The sequence below is a fragment of the Mus musculus genome, chromosome 9 (genome assembly GCF_000001635.26).
Source record: "Mus musculus strain C57BL/6J chromosome 9, GRCm38.p6 C57BL/6J".
NCBI lineage: Eukaryota > Metazoa > Chordata > Mammalia > Rodentia > Muridae > Mus > Mus musculus.
This window is the reverse complement of record NC_000075.6, coordinates 70,199,025-70,215,267: the sequence shown is the minus strand read 5'-3', so window position 1 is coordinate 70,215,267 and position 16,243 is coordinate 70,199,025. Positions and strand designations below refer to the sequence as shown.

The following is a 16,243-nucleotide window of genomic DNA, read 5'->3' as shown; positions in this document are numbered from 1 at the left end:
AAATAAAATAAAATACAGAACACGGGGATGATATTGTTGCCTCTTTATTACAATGAGACATAAAAACAGTGTGGTTGGAAGAGATTGGAAGGAAACCCAAAGGCATAAAATAATTATGTGCTGCAGAGCAATGGGTATTATGGGCGAATGCTTCAGACTTGATTTCTTAGAATCTTTCTTTTCCAGTTTAAGTGGCAATGAATCAAAACCAGCAAGCTTTCATCTCCAAACAGGCCTTCTAGCAAGAGCGCAGAAACAAAACTCTCTTGGTCGTGTCTAGACCGTTGAGAAAATAAGATTCTAATCCGTCCCCCTCTTAGACGGAGATCAGAAAATTCATAGGCTGCCACAAGCTCAGCCAAAACCTAGCCATGAGCCTTCAGAAGTCATTAAACTGGAAGACAGCCTCTCTTCCCCCAACCCTGCTCCTCGGGCTTTGAAACAGGGTTTCGAGTACTCTAGATTGGCCTCAAACTCCCTACTTAGCTAAAGAGGAGCCCTGGATGCTCCTGCAAACCCATCACCTGGGTTCTGGGATTACAGGTGTGCACCACCACACCGGGTATATGCAGTACTGGGAGTCAAACACAGGGCTCCATGCATGCCAGGCAAACATCCTGCTGAGCGAGCTGCATCCTTAGCCCTACGAAGACTCAGGGTTCTTTGTTTTTTTCCACGTGTATGTGTGTGTGTGTGTGTGTGTGTGTGTGTGTGTGTGTGTGTGTGTGTGTGTGTGTGTGTGTGTAATACATGCATGTATAGCATGTGGGCACATGTAGAGGCCAGAAGTAGATGTAGGGATATCGTCCTTAGTCACTGCTCTCCCTTAATTTTTGAGACATGGTCTTTCACTGAGCTTGGAGGCTTCATGCTTCAGCTAGACTGGCCAGCCAGCGAGCCCCTAGGATCTGCCCCCCTCCCCAGTGCTGCCATAAGCTGGCTTTTATATGGGTGCTGGAGATCTGATGTCTACATGACAAGCACCATATTCACTAGGTCATCTTCCAGGCCACCCCTCTCTATAGAAGTTTAAGACAGAAATCTCAAACTCTCTTTGGGTGTTCTAGAAGGTACCCTACAACGGGATGTATAATTGTGAAGTACTACGAGTGAATGTTTAATACACATCAGAATTCTAAACACCCAAGTCATCATGGATTCCCTTCAGAGCACCCGTCTCCTTGACTGCCATGCTTGCTCCGTGCCCACAGTAGGGTAGATGCTCTGTCCTCAGAGGCAGGAGATAGTGGAGAGGGACCAGATAGAGCTCCCAGTGAGCAAGATGGCAGTCACACGGCCATGAGTATTTTAGGTCAGAAAGGAAATTGTTATTGAAAATGTTTTTTTTCTTTTGTGGCTCATAAACAACTATTCAAAAGTACTTGGAAGGCTGGCAAGACGCTCAGCAGGTAAGGACACTTGCCGCCAAACCTGACAGCCTGAGTTTGGTTTCCAGGACCCATATAGGTGGAAGGAGAGAAGTAATTTCTGAAAAGTTGCCTTGCAACCTCTACAGACACGTGTGCACATACAGAAATAAAGAAATAACTGTAGGGTGTGGATTAAAAAGTAAAACCGAAAAGGCCTTGAATGATGACAGTCTTTTTTTCTCAAGGCAGGAACTCAGAAGTGAATACCAAGTCCATGTCATATACAGAGAAAGGTTCCTGGCTTGTCAAAGTCAGCACCATTATTTTAGGAAAGGACCATAAATTCTGCTTGTCTTGATTTAACTGTCAAAAAAATATGTAAAAAAAAAATTCTAATAGGATGACCAATAAGCTATTAGCAGTGCCAAAATAAATTCTGAACTACAAAATTCAGAACATGATTTGCTTGCTATTATTATAGAATGAGTTTGCAGGGCTGAGATGTTTATTTTTAATACCGTTGGCATTTACCCTTTAACCTCTTATTTGCTCTGTAAATGTCAAGTCCAAGCAAAGTGGGAAATAAAAATATCAGGGTCTGGGGACGTGGTTTAGTGCCACAGTTCTTGTCTTGCTATCGATACAAAGCCTGGACAGAGTCTTAGCACTACAAAAATAATCAATTGAAAATAAAAAAAAGCCACACCTTTTATCTTTCGACACACACCTTTTATCCCAGCACTTGGGAGGTAGAGACAGGTGGATCCCTGATCCAAGCCAGCCTGGTCTATAGAGTGAGTTCTGGGATAGCCAGGACTGCTCAGAGAAACCCTGACTCAAAAAAGCAAAACAAAACCCAAAAACTAACAAAACCACACACACACACAAATCCAAACCCAAAAACGAAGCAAAAAAATACTATTGAAACCATTTTAATTACATAAGGGTAAAAACACAAGTTGCTGTATCCTTGATATATACACACATATGCAAATAATGGGGCTAGGAAGGTGGCTCAGCAGTTGGAGCACTGGTTGTTCTTGCAAAGGACCCAGGTTTGATTCTCAGCATCCATACAGTATGGACCACAGCCATCTGTAACTCTAGTTTCAAGGGATTAACATACCCTCTGCTTGTATCCTCAGGCCCAGGCATGTACATGGTCATGTATACGGTACACAGACATACAAGCACATGTGATTCAATTTTTATATAACTTTTAACATAAATTTTATATAAACATAAATATAAATCTTAAATATAAAAAATATATATCAAAAGCAAATTACTCAAATTTCGAACCTGGAAAAGCATGACTGTATGCACCTACATATCCCACTGTGAGGTTCAGAGTATCTTATGGTAGTCTAAAGGTTTCAAAATATTTCTGCATATTATAGCCAGATGTGGCACATGTCTGTATTGCCAGCAGTTGGGAGGCTGAGGCAAGAGGACTATAAGTTAGAGGCCAACCTAGGTGGGCTGTCTTAAAATTGCATTTAAGCCTGGGTGTGTTGGAGATGAACAGAGATGATGGCGAAAAGCTTTCACGTGTTCTTTCCAGGCAGTGGGACCCAAGTCCCCTCTCACCAGCGGACGAGAAGCACGCTTCCACGTAGTCTAACGTGACTTCACGACACACCAGAAGCCGAGAGGGGAATCTGTGGCCACCAAAAAAACGCTCGCAGGTGCTTGCTCTCTACCCTTACTGATAACTCTGGCGATAGCCCTTGAGTTCCTGCACTGCGGAACCTTGGGTCCCGGAGCATTTCACTGAAACAGGGGATGAAGGGGTAACAAGGGAAGCTGAAGGCGTGGCCTAGCCACTCGCGAGCCATCTTCACTCAGGTTCACACAGCTCCAATTAGCGCAGCTGTACAGAAGCCTTCCCTTGCTTAAGCTGCCAAATTCCACAGGTACAAAATACCCGGCAACCGCCTTCCCTGGCAAGGCCGTAGGAGAAGACGTAGATGTAGCAATGAACACTGACATCATTACTGAGTACGCAGCTGCTGTTTAAACCCTGTGGCTAGCAAGTAGAGGGAGGAAGTATTGTGGTTCACGGACACATACTGAGCTCATAGTGGCTCCGGGCAGATGAGCCACAGATGAGCGTGCTTGGCCTGTCAGAGACATCAGGATACATAAAAATGAGCAGTCCAGCACAGGCTCTAGACTGCATGCGCGTCTACAAGAGAACCTGGTAATATGGTCAGTGTAATAACCATGGCCGTTCCTCTTTGGACCGGACGTGTATTTCTTGTTTACTCTCCACTGAAGTTTCCACCTGCGGAGTCCTCAGCAGAGATGGGGGTGGGACGACTTTCACCTTCCCATTGCCTCCTCTCTGTCTATCCAGTGCCTGATGGGCTTCTCTTCCAAGAGAGGATGCCCTGGGCTGGCCCACCGCACCGCACCCCAAGGTAGTAGTATCCTGAACTAGCTTTTCCTTAACCTTCCCACGGCCATCAAGTCTAACCCTCTCCAGTTTAGCTGAATTGTGTTGTTCTGGCCAGGGGACTTCTAGAATCTGATAATCAATAAATGAACTAAATTGACTTCCCAGAAAACATTCCAAATGCATTCCAGACTTACTAAATACATACCAGTCCCCACCCGAAGGAACCTATCTTCCCCTTGATCGACTGTCTACCAGATCTCTAAGTTATAAATCGGTTCTGTAGCCAGATGTGGTGGTGCACGCCTTTGATCCCAGAACTTGGGAGGCAGGGCAGGTAAATCTTTGGATTCACGGCCAGCCTGATCGACAAAGTGGGTTCCAGGACAGCCAGTGCTGCACAGAGAAACACCGTCTCAAATGAATGAATGAATGAATGAATGAATCGGTCTTGTGTGTGTGGGTACTATACCTGCTAGCAACTCAAGAATAATACACAGTAAAGAAAAAGGAATATAGCTCAGACATTTTCAAAGGCAATGGCCAAGTCAGGTTTACTCAATCATCTCTGCATAGTTTGTTCACAAAAACCTTATCAATCACACTCTCCGGGCCAAGACAGAGAGCAGACTCACATACATAGGTTTTAGTCCAATCATACAGTAAATAGACCATGGCTACCAATACCTTGTCATGGACCCTAAAGCCAGAGTCTATGGCGGAAGTTTTAGCCAACAGGGCATTTCTGCACTCTTCTAAACAACATTTCTTCATTTATAATGATGTACATACAGAGTTACACACACACACTCACCTCTTCAAGCCTCCTAACTGAAAAGGTAATAACTATGGCCTGGTAATATATTCTGGGTTTTCCAAGATGATCTAGTATTCCGTAGTTAATGAATATGAAGGAGAAGTGAACGATACAATTGTGTTCATAAATATGAAGTGGCAATTTTCATCGTGAGTCACAGCTGAGTAAGTCAGTTGGTATAGATGAAGAGTCTAATAATATGCTCCCAGACCTTCCTGAAACGCTCCTCCCCAATCTCTCTCTCTCTCTCTCTCTCTCTCTCTCTCTCTCTCTTCTCTCTCCCTCTCTCTCTCCCTCTCCCCCCCTCTCTGTGTGTGTGTGTGTCACACACACACACACACACACACACACAATTAGTTACTTTTTCTATTGTGACAAACATCCCTGACAAAAGGAACTGGTGGAAGGGCTTGTCTGAGAGGATGAAGGGGATACAATCTGATCAAGGGGGAAGAGGCATGGCGGCCAATACCAGAGGCAGCCAACACCAGAGGCAGCCATCACGCCGCTGTTCCAGCAAGCAGGAAGCAGGGAGAGACAACTGCTGGAACTCAGCTCCCAGTTTCCTTTGTAGTCAAGCCCAGCCCCAGGAACGGTGCCACCCTGTGGGTCTTGCAGCCTCTACAAATCTAAGCTAGAAACTCTCAGCTATGCCCAAAGGTTTTGTTCTGTGATGATTCTAAATCCTATTAGCTTGCCAATCAAGAGCAACCATCGCACAAGCACACAGAGAGTTCACAGTGCAGGTGTTCTTCCTCCAGCCTGGCCAAGGGCCTGTGCTCTGTGCTAATTCTTGGCCACACCCACCGAGGGTAATGGCCCATCCCTTCCTGTCCTTAAACAGCTGAAGGATTCAACTGGGCAGGCCCAGACAGATGCATAACACAGAAGTTCCATTCAGCGAGAGACTTCTTACAGAAACATTGAGCATTCTCACAGGACTATCTGAGTTGTGGGTACCTGTTCTAAGGTGACTTCACACAGCTGATAAGCCCACTCAAACTTCCAAGTCATGGAAGAAACACATTTCCTTTAACTTTGTCCAAATGACTCTAGATACTAGAGTTCTTTCTGTCCATGGCACATCTATTTAAGGATAGCCAGCTGTTTCAACTTTTCCGGGCAGTAAATTGTGGCCCGGGCAACCATATCTGATGCACAGATAGCCTCCTAGTGGCCCACAACATGCCCATCTGTGCTGTTGGCAGGGAACCCAGGAGGAGGTGACTACACCCTGTCTACCCTGATAAATCAACCAAGAAAGGGACTCTAAGACACACCTCCACATCTGATGGACCAAATAAACTACCCCAACTGCAAGGAGCCAAATTGAGCGTGTTTTCCCACGTCTCTGGAAAGGGCATCACAGGCTAATTTAGGGTCTACGCAGCCAAAAAAAAGTGAGTTTAACAAAGGATTTTTCTCAAGGTAGCACTTAAGCAATTACATACAGTAAAATTCTTTAAGTCCTTGGCCATAAACACATTGATTTTGGGTTTTTTTTAGAAATATTGAACCACGGAAAGTAATTACAGCAATTCTTAGGCACCAGGACTATCACTGTTCAAGTTCAAGCGGTCAGAGGCTGGAGAAACTCCACCCATGAGGCACACCATGAGGGTGGACTGACTTCTGAAACCTCGAAACTGGCGGGGGAAGCTTATTTATAAATGAAGTATTCTCTCTCAGGGGCAAAGGTGACATAATTTTGAACTATGTGGAAAGTAAAAGCTTGGGGCCAGGATGCCCTTTAAAGGTTTCGTTTGTTTTTAAAATCATTCTTTTGAATAAACAGCGCGGGGGGGCAAGGACTGTTTGTGAACTGAATGTGGGTTCTACCCGGGCGTGCGCTGCGGATGCTTGGCGCTGGGGATCTGGGATACAGATTTCTCAAGCCAGCGCTATGCTAGGCATCTTTTTTAGTAAGCTTCACCCTCACCGCCAGTAAACAATGAGAAAGCCAGGAGGACAAGCTCCTCCACCACGAAGCAAGTGTGGAAACTTTGAAGCCTTCTAAAACCTTTTAAAAGTTTTTTTTTTAAGTTTTTAAAGTCCCCCCCCTTTCGGTCCGGGTGGCTGGCAATGTCTCTAAAATTCAATCTTTGTTTTTGTCCTTCAGTAGGAAAGCCACACCACGGCAAAGCCCAGGGGATGTGGCTAAGGTTATTTGGGATTGAGAGAGGAGGGTGGCTGGGCTGGGGACTTAGTCTCAAATGAGTTACAGAGAGGCTGTCCAACCCAGACACTCCCCCAAGTACCAAGTGGGAAAGAACAAAACCAGGAACGATCTCCGAGAGGGTGGCGGTCCTCTCGAGCTGGGGACCGGGTGGGGCCCTCCTCAGGAGGTGTTTACCCTACACAGGGACCCTACAGGCCTGGGCTCCCGGCCAGTTTGGCTGCCGCTGCGCGCTGTCGTCAGAGTCCCTGCAGCCCGGGCCACCGCCAGGTGCTCCGCAGTACCTGGCGCCCCTGCCTGCCTTTGTGCAGCGCTCGGCCCATCACCAGCGCAGGCGGGGCTGCCTAGGTCCTCCCCAATGCCAGGAGAACAACTGCGGGATCAGCCTGCCAGGGAGCTCACGCCAGTGCCTGCCCAGGGGAGAGGACCCGAGGGACACAGGCGTGCCCCTCACCTTCTCTAGAGGAGAAAAAAGTCTCCGGTCCCACGGCTGTGCCGGTGAAAACAGACGTGCCCACTCTCAAGCTTCAGACAGCTGGCAGCCACAACAACATTGGCACCAAAACTTTCGCGGCGCAGAAAGTCACTCCAGAGAGTTTTTCTTGTCCCTCCTCTCTCCCTCTTCCCGTTTAAGACCCGGTTTACAGCAAACAGCAGGAAATCAGCGCTCCAGAAGTGCACACTCCCGCGTCCACCTTCTCCACCCCCTGGCCTGGGCAGCTTGCCCAAGGTAGGTGCCCGCTCCGGGGCTTCCTGCCCCATCCCAGGGTCAGGCGTCCTGGGACGCGGCGCAGCCAACTCACCATGGTGACTCCCGCCGCGGTCGCGCCTCCGCCGGGTCCCGCTGCCTAGGCACTGAGGCTGGAACGCGGTCTCCTGGGCGAACTTCAAAAGTTGGTTCCCTTCGCCAAAAAACAAGCTCCCGACACCCAAGCACTCACAGGAGCCAATGGAAATCCAAGAGGGACTCCATCCAGGCGGGATCCGAAACGCTAGGTGAAGGCAAAACTTAGCAGACCCGGTGCACACTCAGACCTGGCGATCCCCAACTGTCTAGAGATGCACCCTGATGCGCTCTGCGGGATTGCTTGTCCAACTGCTTTGCCTGGACCCGCTTTCTCTTAACACTTAATCCGAACTCTTCTCTGGCTCAGGCTGGGCTCGGGCCGGGCAATCTGTCCATAAATGGAGAATTCAGCACAGGCCTGACCAATCAGAATTTGTTTTCGCAGCGTCACTCCTCAGGGAAGCCGAGGTAGCCAACAAGCGTGAACTACAAGAGTTTACAAAGGCCTCTGGATCCTGTAGTCCTGCGGCCTCGCTACCCCGCAGAGCGCGCCGCTGTCCTAGCCGTCCCCAGGGAGCCACCCCCAAACCGAAGGGATGAAAACACTTGGGGAGGTTAGGAAACCGCGCTCCTGTCGCTTCTCTTTACGGAGAAACTTAGCATCGACTTAGCTCCCACTCACAAGTCGCATGATTTTCCTAGATTCTTTTTTTTAAAGAAATATTTTTAACTGCTTAAAAGATCACAAAGTCGCAGCTCAAAGGAAATCCTTTTTCTTTTCTTCTCTCTCTCTTTCTCTCTTTCTCTCTTTTTTTTTTCTTTCTGGATTGTGAGGGAAGTCGAAAATACTTCCTCCACCCGTCTTTTGTACCTGAATTAATTTCCTTGGGAAGGGAGAGGAAGGGAGGGAGGGAGGGGGGGGAGAGAGAGAGAGAGAGAGAGAGAGGGAGAGAGAGAGAGAGAGAGAGAGAGAGAGAGAGAGAGAGAGAGAGAGAGAGGAGGAAGGAGAAGGAGAAGGAGAAGGAGAAGGAGAAGGAGAAGGAGAAGGAGAAGGAGAAGGAGAAGGAGAAGGAGAAGGAGAAGGAGAAGGAGAAGGAGAAGGAGAAGGAGAAGGAGAAGGAGAAGAAGAAGAAGAAGAAGAAGAAGAAGAAGAAGAAGAAGAAGAAGAAGAAGAAGAAGAAGAAGAAGAAGAAGAAGAAGAAGAAGAAGAAAAGAGAGAGACAGAGACCTTGGTCCTCGCGGTGTCCGGTTTCAGGAAGCCAGGTAGCCTAGGAGAGAGGGGAACGGGGATTCCTAAAACAGTATTAGGGAGTCTGACTCCTGGTGAAAGGGAAGACTGAGGAAGTAAACTCGCAGGGCCTCTGCGGGGCTGCGCTCCCAGGATCTGAGGAAGAAGAGTTCAGGAAGAAAAGAGCACAGAAAATCTTGAGATTCGGTCGTCCCCATTCACGTGAACCTAGGATCCTAGAGTTGCAACGGATAGTAAAAAATCAAATCATCTTGGCTAGGACGAGTTTTGCTCTTTGTTTTAATGTGGTGCATACCTTCAGAGGACTATGGCCAAACCAGGAAAAGGAGCGAATGCTGATACACCCTGCAACAGAGAAGGACCCAGGAAACCTAATTATGTGAAAGAGGTTGAGGTCAAAGTTCAGGAGGAACAATTCCGTGTGTTACAGTGGTGGGTAGGAAATGCTGCAGAGAGTAGTAGATCTTGGTTGGCTGCTCGGGACAGGTGTGGTGTGTAGAGGGACAGCTGATGGAACAAAGGGGCTTTGTCTTGTGGGGAGTGGTCCAAGGATGTCCCCTAGGTACTGATGTTGGTAGTAAAGCTGACTATACCCAAAACCGCTGAATTGTGCGTTTTAGAGTAAGAATCTTCTGAATTACATCAATTTTTTAAAGGAGGGAGAGGCACACACACGCCTCTGAGCATGTGCGCAGATGCAGTTCAGAGGACGACTTGTGGGAACTGGTTCTCCCTCCACCATGTTGGTTCCCGGGTTGAACTCGGGTGGTTAGGTTTGGCAAGTGCCATTATCCACTGAGCCATCTCATACCAATTTGAAAGGAAGTCATGTTTGAATTTTTGTGACTATTCCCCCTGTCCGGGCAGCAAAGAACTGAATTCCTTCCACAGGAGATAGGCCAGACACAAGACGCACAACCGTGACACACCTTGCTGGCTTTATGATCTGGTAGGAAGACAACAAGAAATGGTTGGGGGTGGCTCACCTGGAGCTAGTGAGCCTATTTGCTTTGCCAGTGTGAGGACTAGAGTTAGATCCCTAAAACCAATGTGAAAAATATTAAGGTGTCGTGGGATGTTGGGGAGGCAGAGACAGGCAGGAAAGCTTAGGATTCCCTGTCCAAGCAGCCTAGCCTACTCCATGATTTCCACGTCAATAAGAAACTCTAATCTCAAAAACCAAAACAAAAAAGGCAGAGGCCTGAAGGGGTGGTTCAGTGGTTAAGACCACTGGCGGTTCTTGCAGGGGCTTGGGGTTCGATTTCTTATACCTACGTGCTGTTCACCATCCTTTGTCCATTTGTAATTCTGGAAGCTGAGGCAGGAGGATTGATTGCTTCAGCCCAGAAGGTCTAGCCAGCCTGGGTAAGAGTGAGACCCCATTAAGACAAAAACAAACAAAATATAACCGGAAGTAAAAAAAAGAAAAATGACAGCCAAGCCTTTGACACAGCAGGCGTGACCTCCATGTGCCCAGATGTGGCTCCTTATGTCACTGAGGCACTCCACCTTCAAAGTTGTATTAGGTATTTTAAGAACTCGGGAACAGAGATTCCCAAAGAAGAAAGCTGAGCTTACAGACAACACAAGGAACAGTAGGTTTTAGGTCCAAAATAATGACACATGCCTAAGTCGTCATCCCATCCATGGGCTCTGTTTCTCTGTATCTCTCTCTCTCTCTGTCTGTCTGTCTCTCCTTCTCTCTCAACAAGACCTCTCTATATAACCCAGGCTATTCTTAAACCTCCAAACTTTTCTATATTGATACTGGGGCATAACTTACCAGTTAAATGGGATATATTGAAAACTAATAATATATTAGTTTATATATTAAAACTAATTGTCAATTTGATGATTATTTGAGGGGTCTGGTTTGGTTTTATTTTTTGAGACAGGGTTTCTCTGCTCAGCTCTGGCTGCTCTGGAACTTGCTCGAAGACCAGACTGGCCTCGAACTCGTAGATCTGAATTAAAAAAAAAAAAAAAAAAGAAAGAAAGAAAAAAGAAGAAAAAAGTTTAGGGCTTAAAGAATGTAGCTAGTTCAGTTGGTACAGAACCTACCTAGCATGCACTGAGCCCTGGATTTGATTCCGAGCTCATCATAAAATGTGTGAAGTGGTCCACATCTGTTATCTCAGCGTTTGGGTTGTGGAGGGAGAAGGGTTAGGAGTTTAAGTAATCCTCAACTACATAGTGAATTTGTAGCCAGCCTGGGCTGTGCGCAAAAACAAACAAACAAACAAACAAACAAACGAGCAAAGTGCTTTATTTACACTACTGCTCTCTTTTCTAGTCAAGAGGTGCTCTTAATCTAAGCAGTCAGGGCTTGGATGAGAATGCCCCACCCCCACCCCCACCTCCACCCCCACCCTAGCTCATTTTCTAGAGTTTGAGCAGTCAGATAACTAGACTTTTTGGTATATGAAACAAATTGTAAGATCTTAATTTTTCTGCCGTTTAAATTCCCTCCTTTGTGAAACATTCTGACGTGAGTGAGTGAGAGATTAACCGCACATGGAAACGGTCCACAGAGGCGATTCCCTTATCCCTCTACCCTTCCCCAAGCCTCAGGTCTGGGATTCAGATGTGGGACTCTGACGTCAGGCAGCCCCGCCCCTGAATTGCACAAAGAGTCGTGAGCACTGTTGCATGAGCATTTGTGAAATTCCCGGGAGTGCTCTGATATCCCACCACTATCGAGGTTCCTCTCTGTCTCCTTCATGGTTGACTGAGCCTTTGTCTCTGTTTGAGTGTATAATCGACCATAACTGGTCATGTGATCCGGCCACTAATTTCACCAAGAATCCCCTTGGGACCTCTCCACTTAGGGAGGTACAGTGTCAGGTTGGACCAGTGTGCTCACAGTTCTGACTTATCTAGGAGAGCCATGGATTGTGCTTTTTTTTCTCACGTAATTTCGGTTTCTCTGGGGGTGGGGTAAGGGTCTCACTATGTCCCCAGGGCTGGCCTTGACCTGATTTCAGTCATTAGACCTGCCTCAGCCTACAAGTGAAGAAACCTACAAGCTTTAGATAAATTTGCTGATTGTGCCTTTTTTACTCTTAGATTAGTTTGAATGAGAGATTATATAGGTACTCAAGATATTTAGCCAAATTGTGTTTTGTTTTGTTTTGTTTTGTTTTTGGTTTTTTACTATTTTTTGTTGTAACATAAAAAATATCTTTTGAAATTACGTGTGTGTGTGTGTGTGTGTGTCTATATGTCTGTGTGTCTGTGTGTGTGTGTGAAAGGACAGATTTCAGGAACCTGTCCTCGCCTTCCACCATGTGGTCTCAGGGATTGAACTCAGGTTGTCCAACTTAGCAACAGATGCCTTTATCCATTGAAGTGTTGTGTCTGTCTGTCCCTGAATTATGTTTCTTAAAAATCCTTATCTTTGGGGCTGGAGAGATGGCCCAGCGGTTAAGAATGTTTCCTGCTTTTTCCAGATGACCAAAGATCATTTCCCTGCACCAGTGTCAGGCAGCCGCTGCCTGTCACTCCATTTCCAGAGCACCCACTGCCCTCTTCTGGCCCCTGTGAGTACTGCACACAAATGGCAGATAACACAGACACACACCCCTAACGTTAAAAATTAAAATAATCTTAAAGATTTTTTAAAATCCCTTTGTTCTAGTTAGTCTGTGATAAAGCATCATAGTCAGAAGCAAACTGGGGAGAAAGGCGGCTGTTTCCGCTTGCAGCTGAAGTCTGTGGTGAAGGGAAGTCAGGCAGGCACTCAAGGCAGGAATCCGGAAGCAAGGACTGCGGAGTAGTGCTACTTACCGGCTTGCTCCCCATAGCTTGCTCGGCCTGCTTCCTCCTCATTCAACCTGGGACCACTTGCCAAAGGATGACACCACCCACAGTGGGCTGAGCCTTCCCGAATCAATAATTAATCAAGAAAGTGCACCCAGACACTTGATTACAAGCCACTCCATGGAAATATTTTCTCAAGGGAGGCTCCCTCACTCAAAGCCTTGGGAGCTATGAAGAAGCCTCTTTCCTAACTGTGAAACTTACCTTAGCCTAGACACATGATGGCTCAGTTCAGGTGAATCCCCCAGGTACATAATGGTGAGCCCCACTCCCCAGACACATGATAGCTCTGTGCAGGCTCTGTGCATCTGCTCCCGGATAATGGTGCTGTGTACATAAGCCCCCTCCCCTGCAGAAGGCACCATTCAGGTGAGCCCCCCATCTCCAAACACATGATGGCACTGCGCTGTTCAGGTAAGAGCCCCACAGACACCTTAGCATAATTAACTGCGCTGTAGCTGAGCCTGAATGCAAAGGAAGAAAGAAAGAAAGCTAGATACAAAAATAAATGTTTATGAAAATATATTATATAAACAAATAGCGATTTTAATACAAGTCCTCGCTAATACATTTTTGTGGGGCAGGGTTTAAAGTAGCCCCTAATCTTATTAAAATAAGATTAGGCTAGAAAATCAGTTTCCATGGCAACAGCATCAAAGAACACTTCACGGGCATTCACAACAAAGTTTTAAGAAAGTTACTCAGGGGAAAGCCTGCAACAGATGCACAGGAAACAGGCTTGTCACATCATGTGAACTGTCCCGTTTAATTCCCCGGCCCTGCTTCTGTCTTCACAGGTGTCTGTGGTCACATTTACTAGGCATTAGCAGGATCACATTTAATCTTCCCTACAACCTTCTTAGCTCCATTAGAAGTCTCCAAAACTAAACTGAGCCATTCCAAATCAAGAAAACTAAATCGACCTGGATTTTAATCCCGGTACTCTGTAAGCAGAGGCAAATGGATCTCTGTGAGTTCAAGGACAGCCTGGGTTACATAGTGAGACACGACAAGGGTTGTATAGAGAATGAAAACTAAAGTGAGAGAAAGCTCGAAGTAGCTTGTCCAAGTAAAATCCCTGCATCAAATCCCTGACCCTACAGCCCGGCTCTTCTCCTGTGGGCAATGCTTCTTCATCAGAAGTGCCCGTCAGAGGACGGTTTCCAGAATGCAGGCCCAGTGTGAACAGAAGCACACTTAGAAAAATTCCTTGACCGTCTCCAAATCGAGGCTTCTTGGAAAAATTACTGCTTTTGATGGAACATAGGAATCTGGGGCTGGGCTGGGGCTGGGGCTGGGGCTGGGGCTGGGGCTGGGGCTGGGGCTGGGGCTGGGGCTGGGGCTGGGGCTCAGTTCAGGTAACACCTACCTAGTTCAACCCCGGCACCACATAAACGGAATTTGGTGGTACACTCCTGTAATCCCAGCACTAGGGAGGTAGAGGCAGGAAGATCACAAGTTCAAGCTCATTCTTAGCTACACAGCAAGTTCAAGACCAGCCTGAGACACACGAGACCTTTTCTTGAAATAGAGTAAGGATTACTAGAGTGCAGCTGACTGGAGAAGTGTGCTTACAATGGATAAGGAATGGATCAGCAGCACCACAGAAAGCAAAAGGAAATAAGAATTACATCTACATAAAGAATTTCACCCAACTTTACACACTGTTTTTCCCCTAAAATATTTGGACGACGATTTGAAAGTATGGTGTTAAAGAGAATTTCAGTAGGACAATGTACTACATAGTGATTATTGAAATAAATGTGTAGAGATATATGCATATGTTGGAAGGAAAATGTGTGTGCCTGTTTGTGTATGTGAGTCTGTGTGCATGCACATGAATAAGTGTGGCCACTCACATGCCGTAACCTGTGTGTGGAAGTCTAAGAATAATTTGAGGGAATCAGCTCTCTCCTTCTACCACACGGATCCTAGGAACCAATGGTGGGTATTCAGGCTTGACAACAAAGCTCCTTTAGCCATTTTGCCATCCTAATTATATCATTTCCCAATTTAAAGCAATGTATTCCTTATCTTCCCATTTTAGTTTGATTTTTATAGAAAGAATGTAAACCCTACCTTTCCCCCGATGTTTCTTTGTTGCTATTATTACCACCCTCAGCACTGCTATTATCCTTCTTATTATTTTCTGATGCTGGAGATCAAACTTACAGCACTCCAGATGAAAGTCAAGCATTCTACCACCGACCTACACACCCTCCCCCTGCAGTGCTTAGAAGGAGCAAATACTACTACTAATAATACCACCCCGTCTCCTACTGCAGGGGCAAGCTTTGCAAATGGCCAAGTCTCTCGGATTCACTCTGTGTAGAACATTTATTAATTTATATGTATGGGTGCCTGTAGAGGCCAGAAAAGGGAGCTAGAACCCCTGGAGCTAGAGTCCCAAGCAATTTGGGCCACCTGACATGGAAGCCAGAACTAAACGCAGGTCGCCTGGAAGAGCATCGAGTGCTTTTAACTGCTGAGCCTTCTCTCCAGCCCCTCCGTGGCTGCATCTTGCTTTTCTTTTCTCCTTCAATATCAGTTTTTGTTTTTAAGGAAAAATTTTCAGACTTAATTTTATGAATATTTTCCCTGCATGGATGGATGTGTATCCCACCACTGCCACCATCCCCACTCACCTGGCTGAGAATCGTTTTGTTTATTTTTATGTGAGCATGCGGAGGAGGGGGAAGCCCACGCCAGTGTGGTGGTCAGAAGACAGCTCACAGGTTAGAGCTTTCCACCACGTGGGTGGGTCCAATTTAAGATTGTCAGGTTGGCAGCAAGTGCCTTTACTCATTGAAACTTGACAAGTGGATTGATTTAAGATTGGGTCTCATTGTATTCCAGGCTAGCCCTGAGTTTCTCATCATCCTGCCTTCAGTGAGGGGAGGGGGTTTACTATGCACCATCATGCATCATTGCAGTATTGTGATGCTGGAGCTCAGACCCAGGGCTTCAAGAATGCCAAGCAAACATCCTACCTCCAACCCCCTAAGCCACACCCCCAACCCTGGAACCATTCTAAAAACAAACATAATCTTTTTTTTTAAAGCACCACAAACTTTATTTATTTATTTATTAAAGGGAAACTGAGCCTGAAGTGTGTGCGTGCTCCAGTGCCTTCTTAGACATGCAGAATGATGGGCAGTCTCTGCTTGAAGACTTCAAGGTCAATGCTATCCACTCTGCTTTATTGCATGCTGCACAGAACTGAGATCCTTGGGGACTATTGAGTGACATGACTTTGCTACTCTGCTTTCTGCACCAAATGGCCATCATCATGCATTTCGCTATTTATTTATTTAAGCGGTATAGTCCTTTAATTGATTGCACACACACACACACACACACACACACACACACACACACACACACGTACGCACACATGCATGCATGAAAAAAAATCAGCACAGACAAATGTGCCTTTAGAGCCTCATCTGTGTAGATGGATGCTCTTTCCATAACCTTAAACATCTTCCACTTAGCTCTGAGGTGTTCCTTCTTACCTAGTTTCCGCTTGCAAAATGGCAGGATCCTGTCTGTCACAATCCTGACTCAGGTTCCAGAATGACAGGTCAGCAAGGTTGGCTGAAGCTCTCAGAAAAATTGTTTCTTGGC

At 46.4% G+C, this 16,243-nt stretch overlaps 1 protein-coding gene and 1 long non-coding RNA gene across 2 annotated transcripts in view; one reads left to right on the top strand and one right to left on the bottom strand.

The window, feature by feature from the left end:
- Positions 1 to 7,918, bottom strand: part of Myo1e (myosin IE) — a 192,718-nt gene extending 184,800 nt beyond the window's left edge. The window contains exon 1 of the mRNA NM_181072.3: positions 7,565 to 7,918. Within this exon, the coding sequence (NP_851417.2) occupies positions 7,565 to 7,567 (3 nt within the window). The 5' untranslated portion in view covers positions 7,568 to 7,918. The remainder of the gene's footprint in view (positions 1 to 7,564) is intronic.
- Positions 1 to 16,243, top strand: part of Gm26849 — a 45,979-nt gene that overhangs the window by 27,789 nt on the left and 1,947 nt on the right. Inside the window, exon 2 of the long non-coding RNA XR_001779215.2 lies at positions 15,710 to 15,794. This is a non-coding gene — a long non-coding RNA (predicted gene, 26849). The remainder of the gene's footprint in view (positions 1 to 15,709; positions 15,795 to 16,243) is intronic.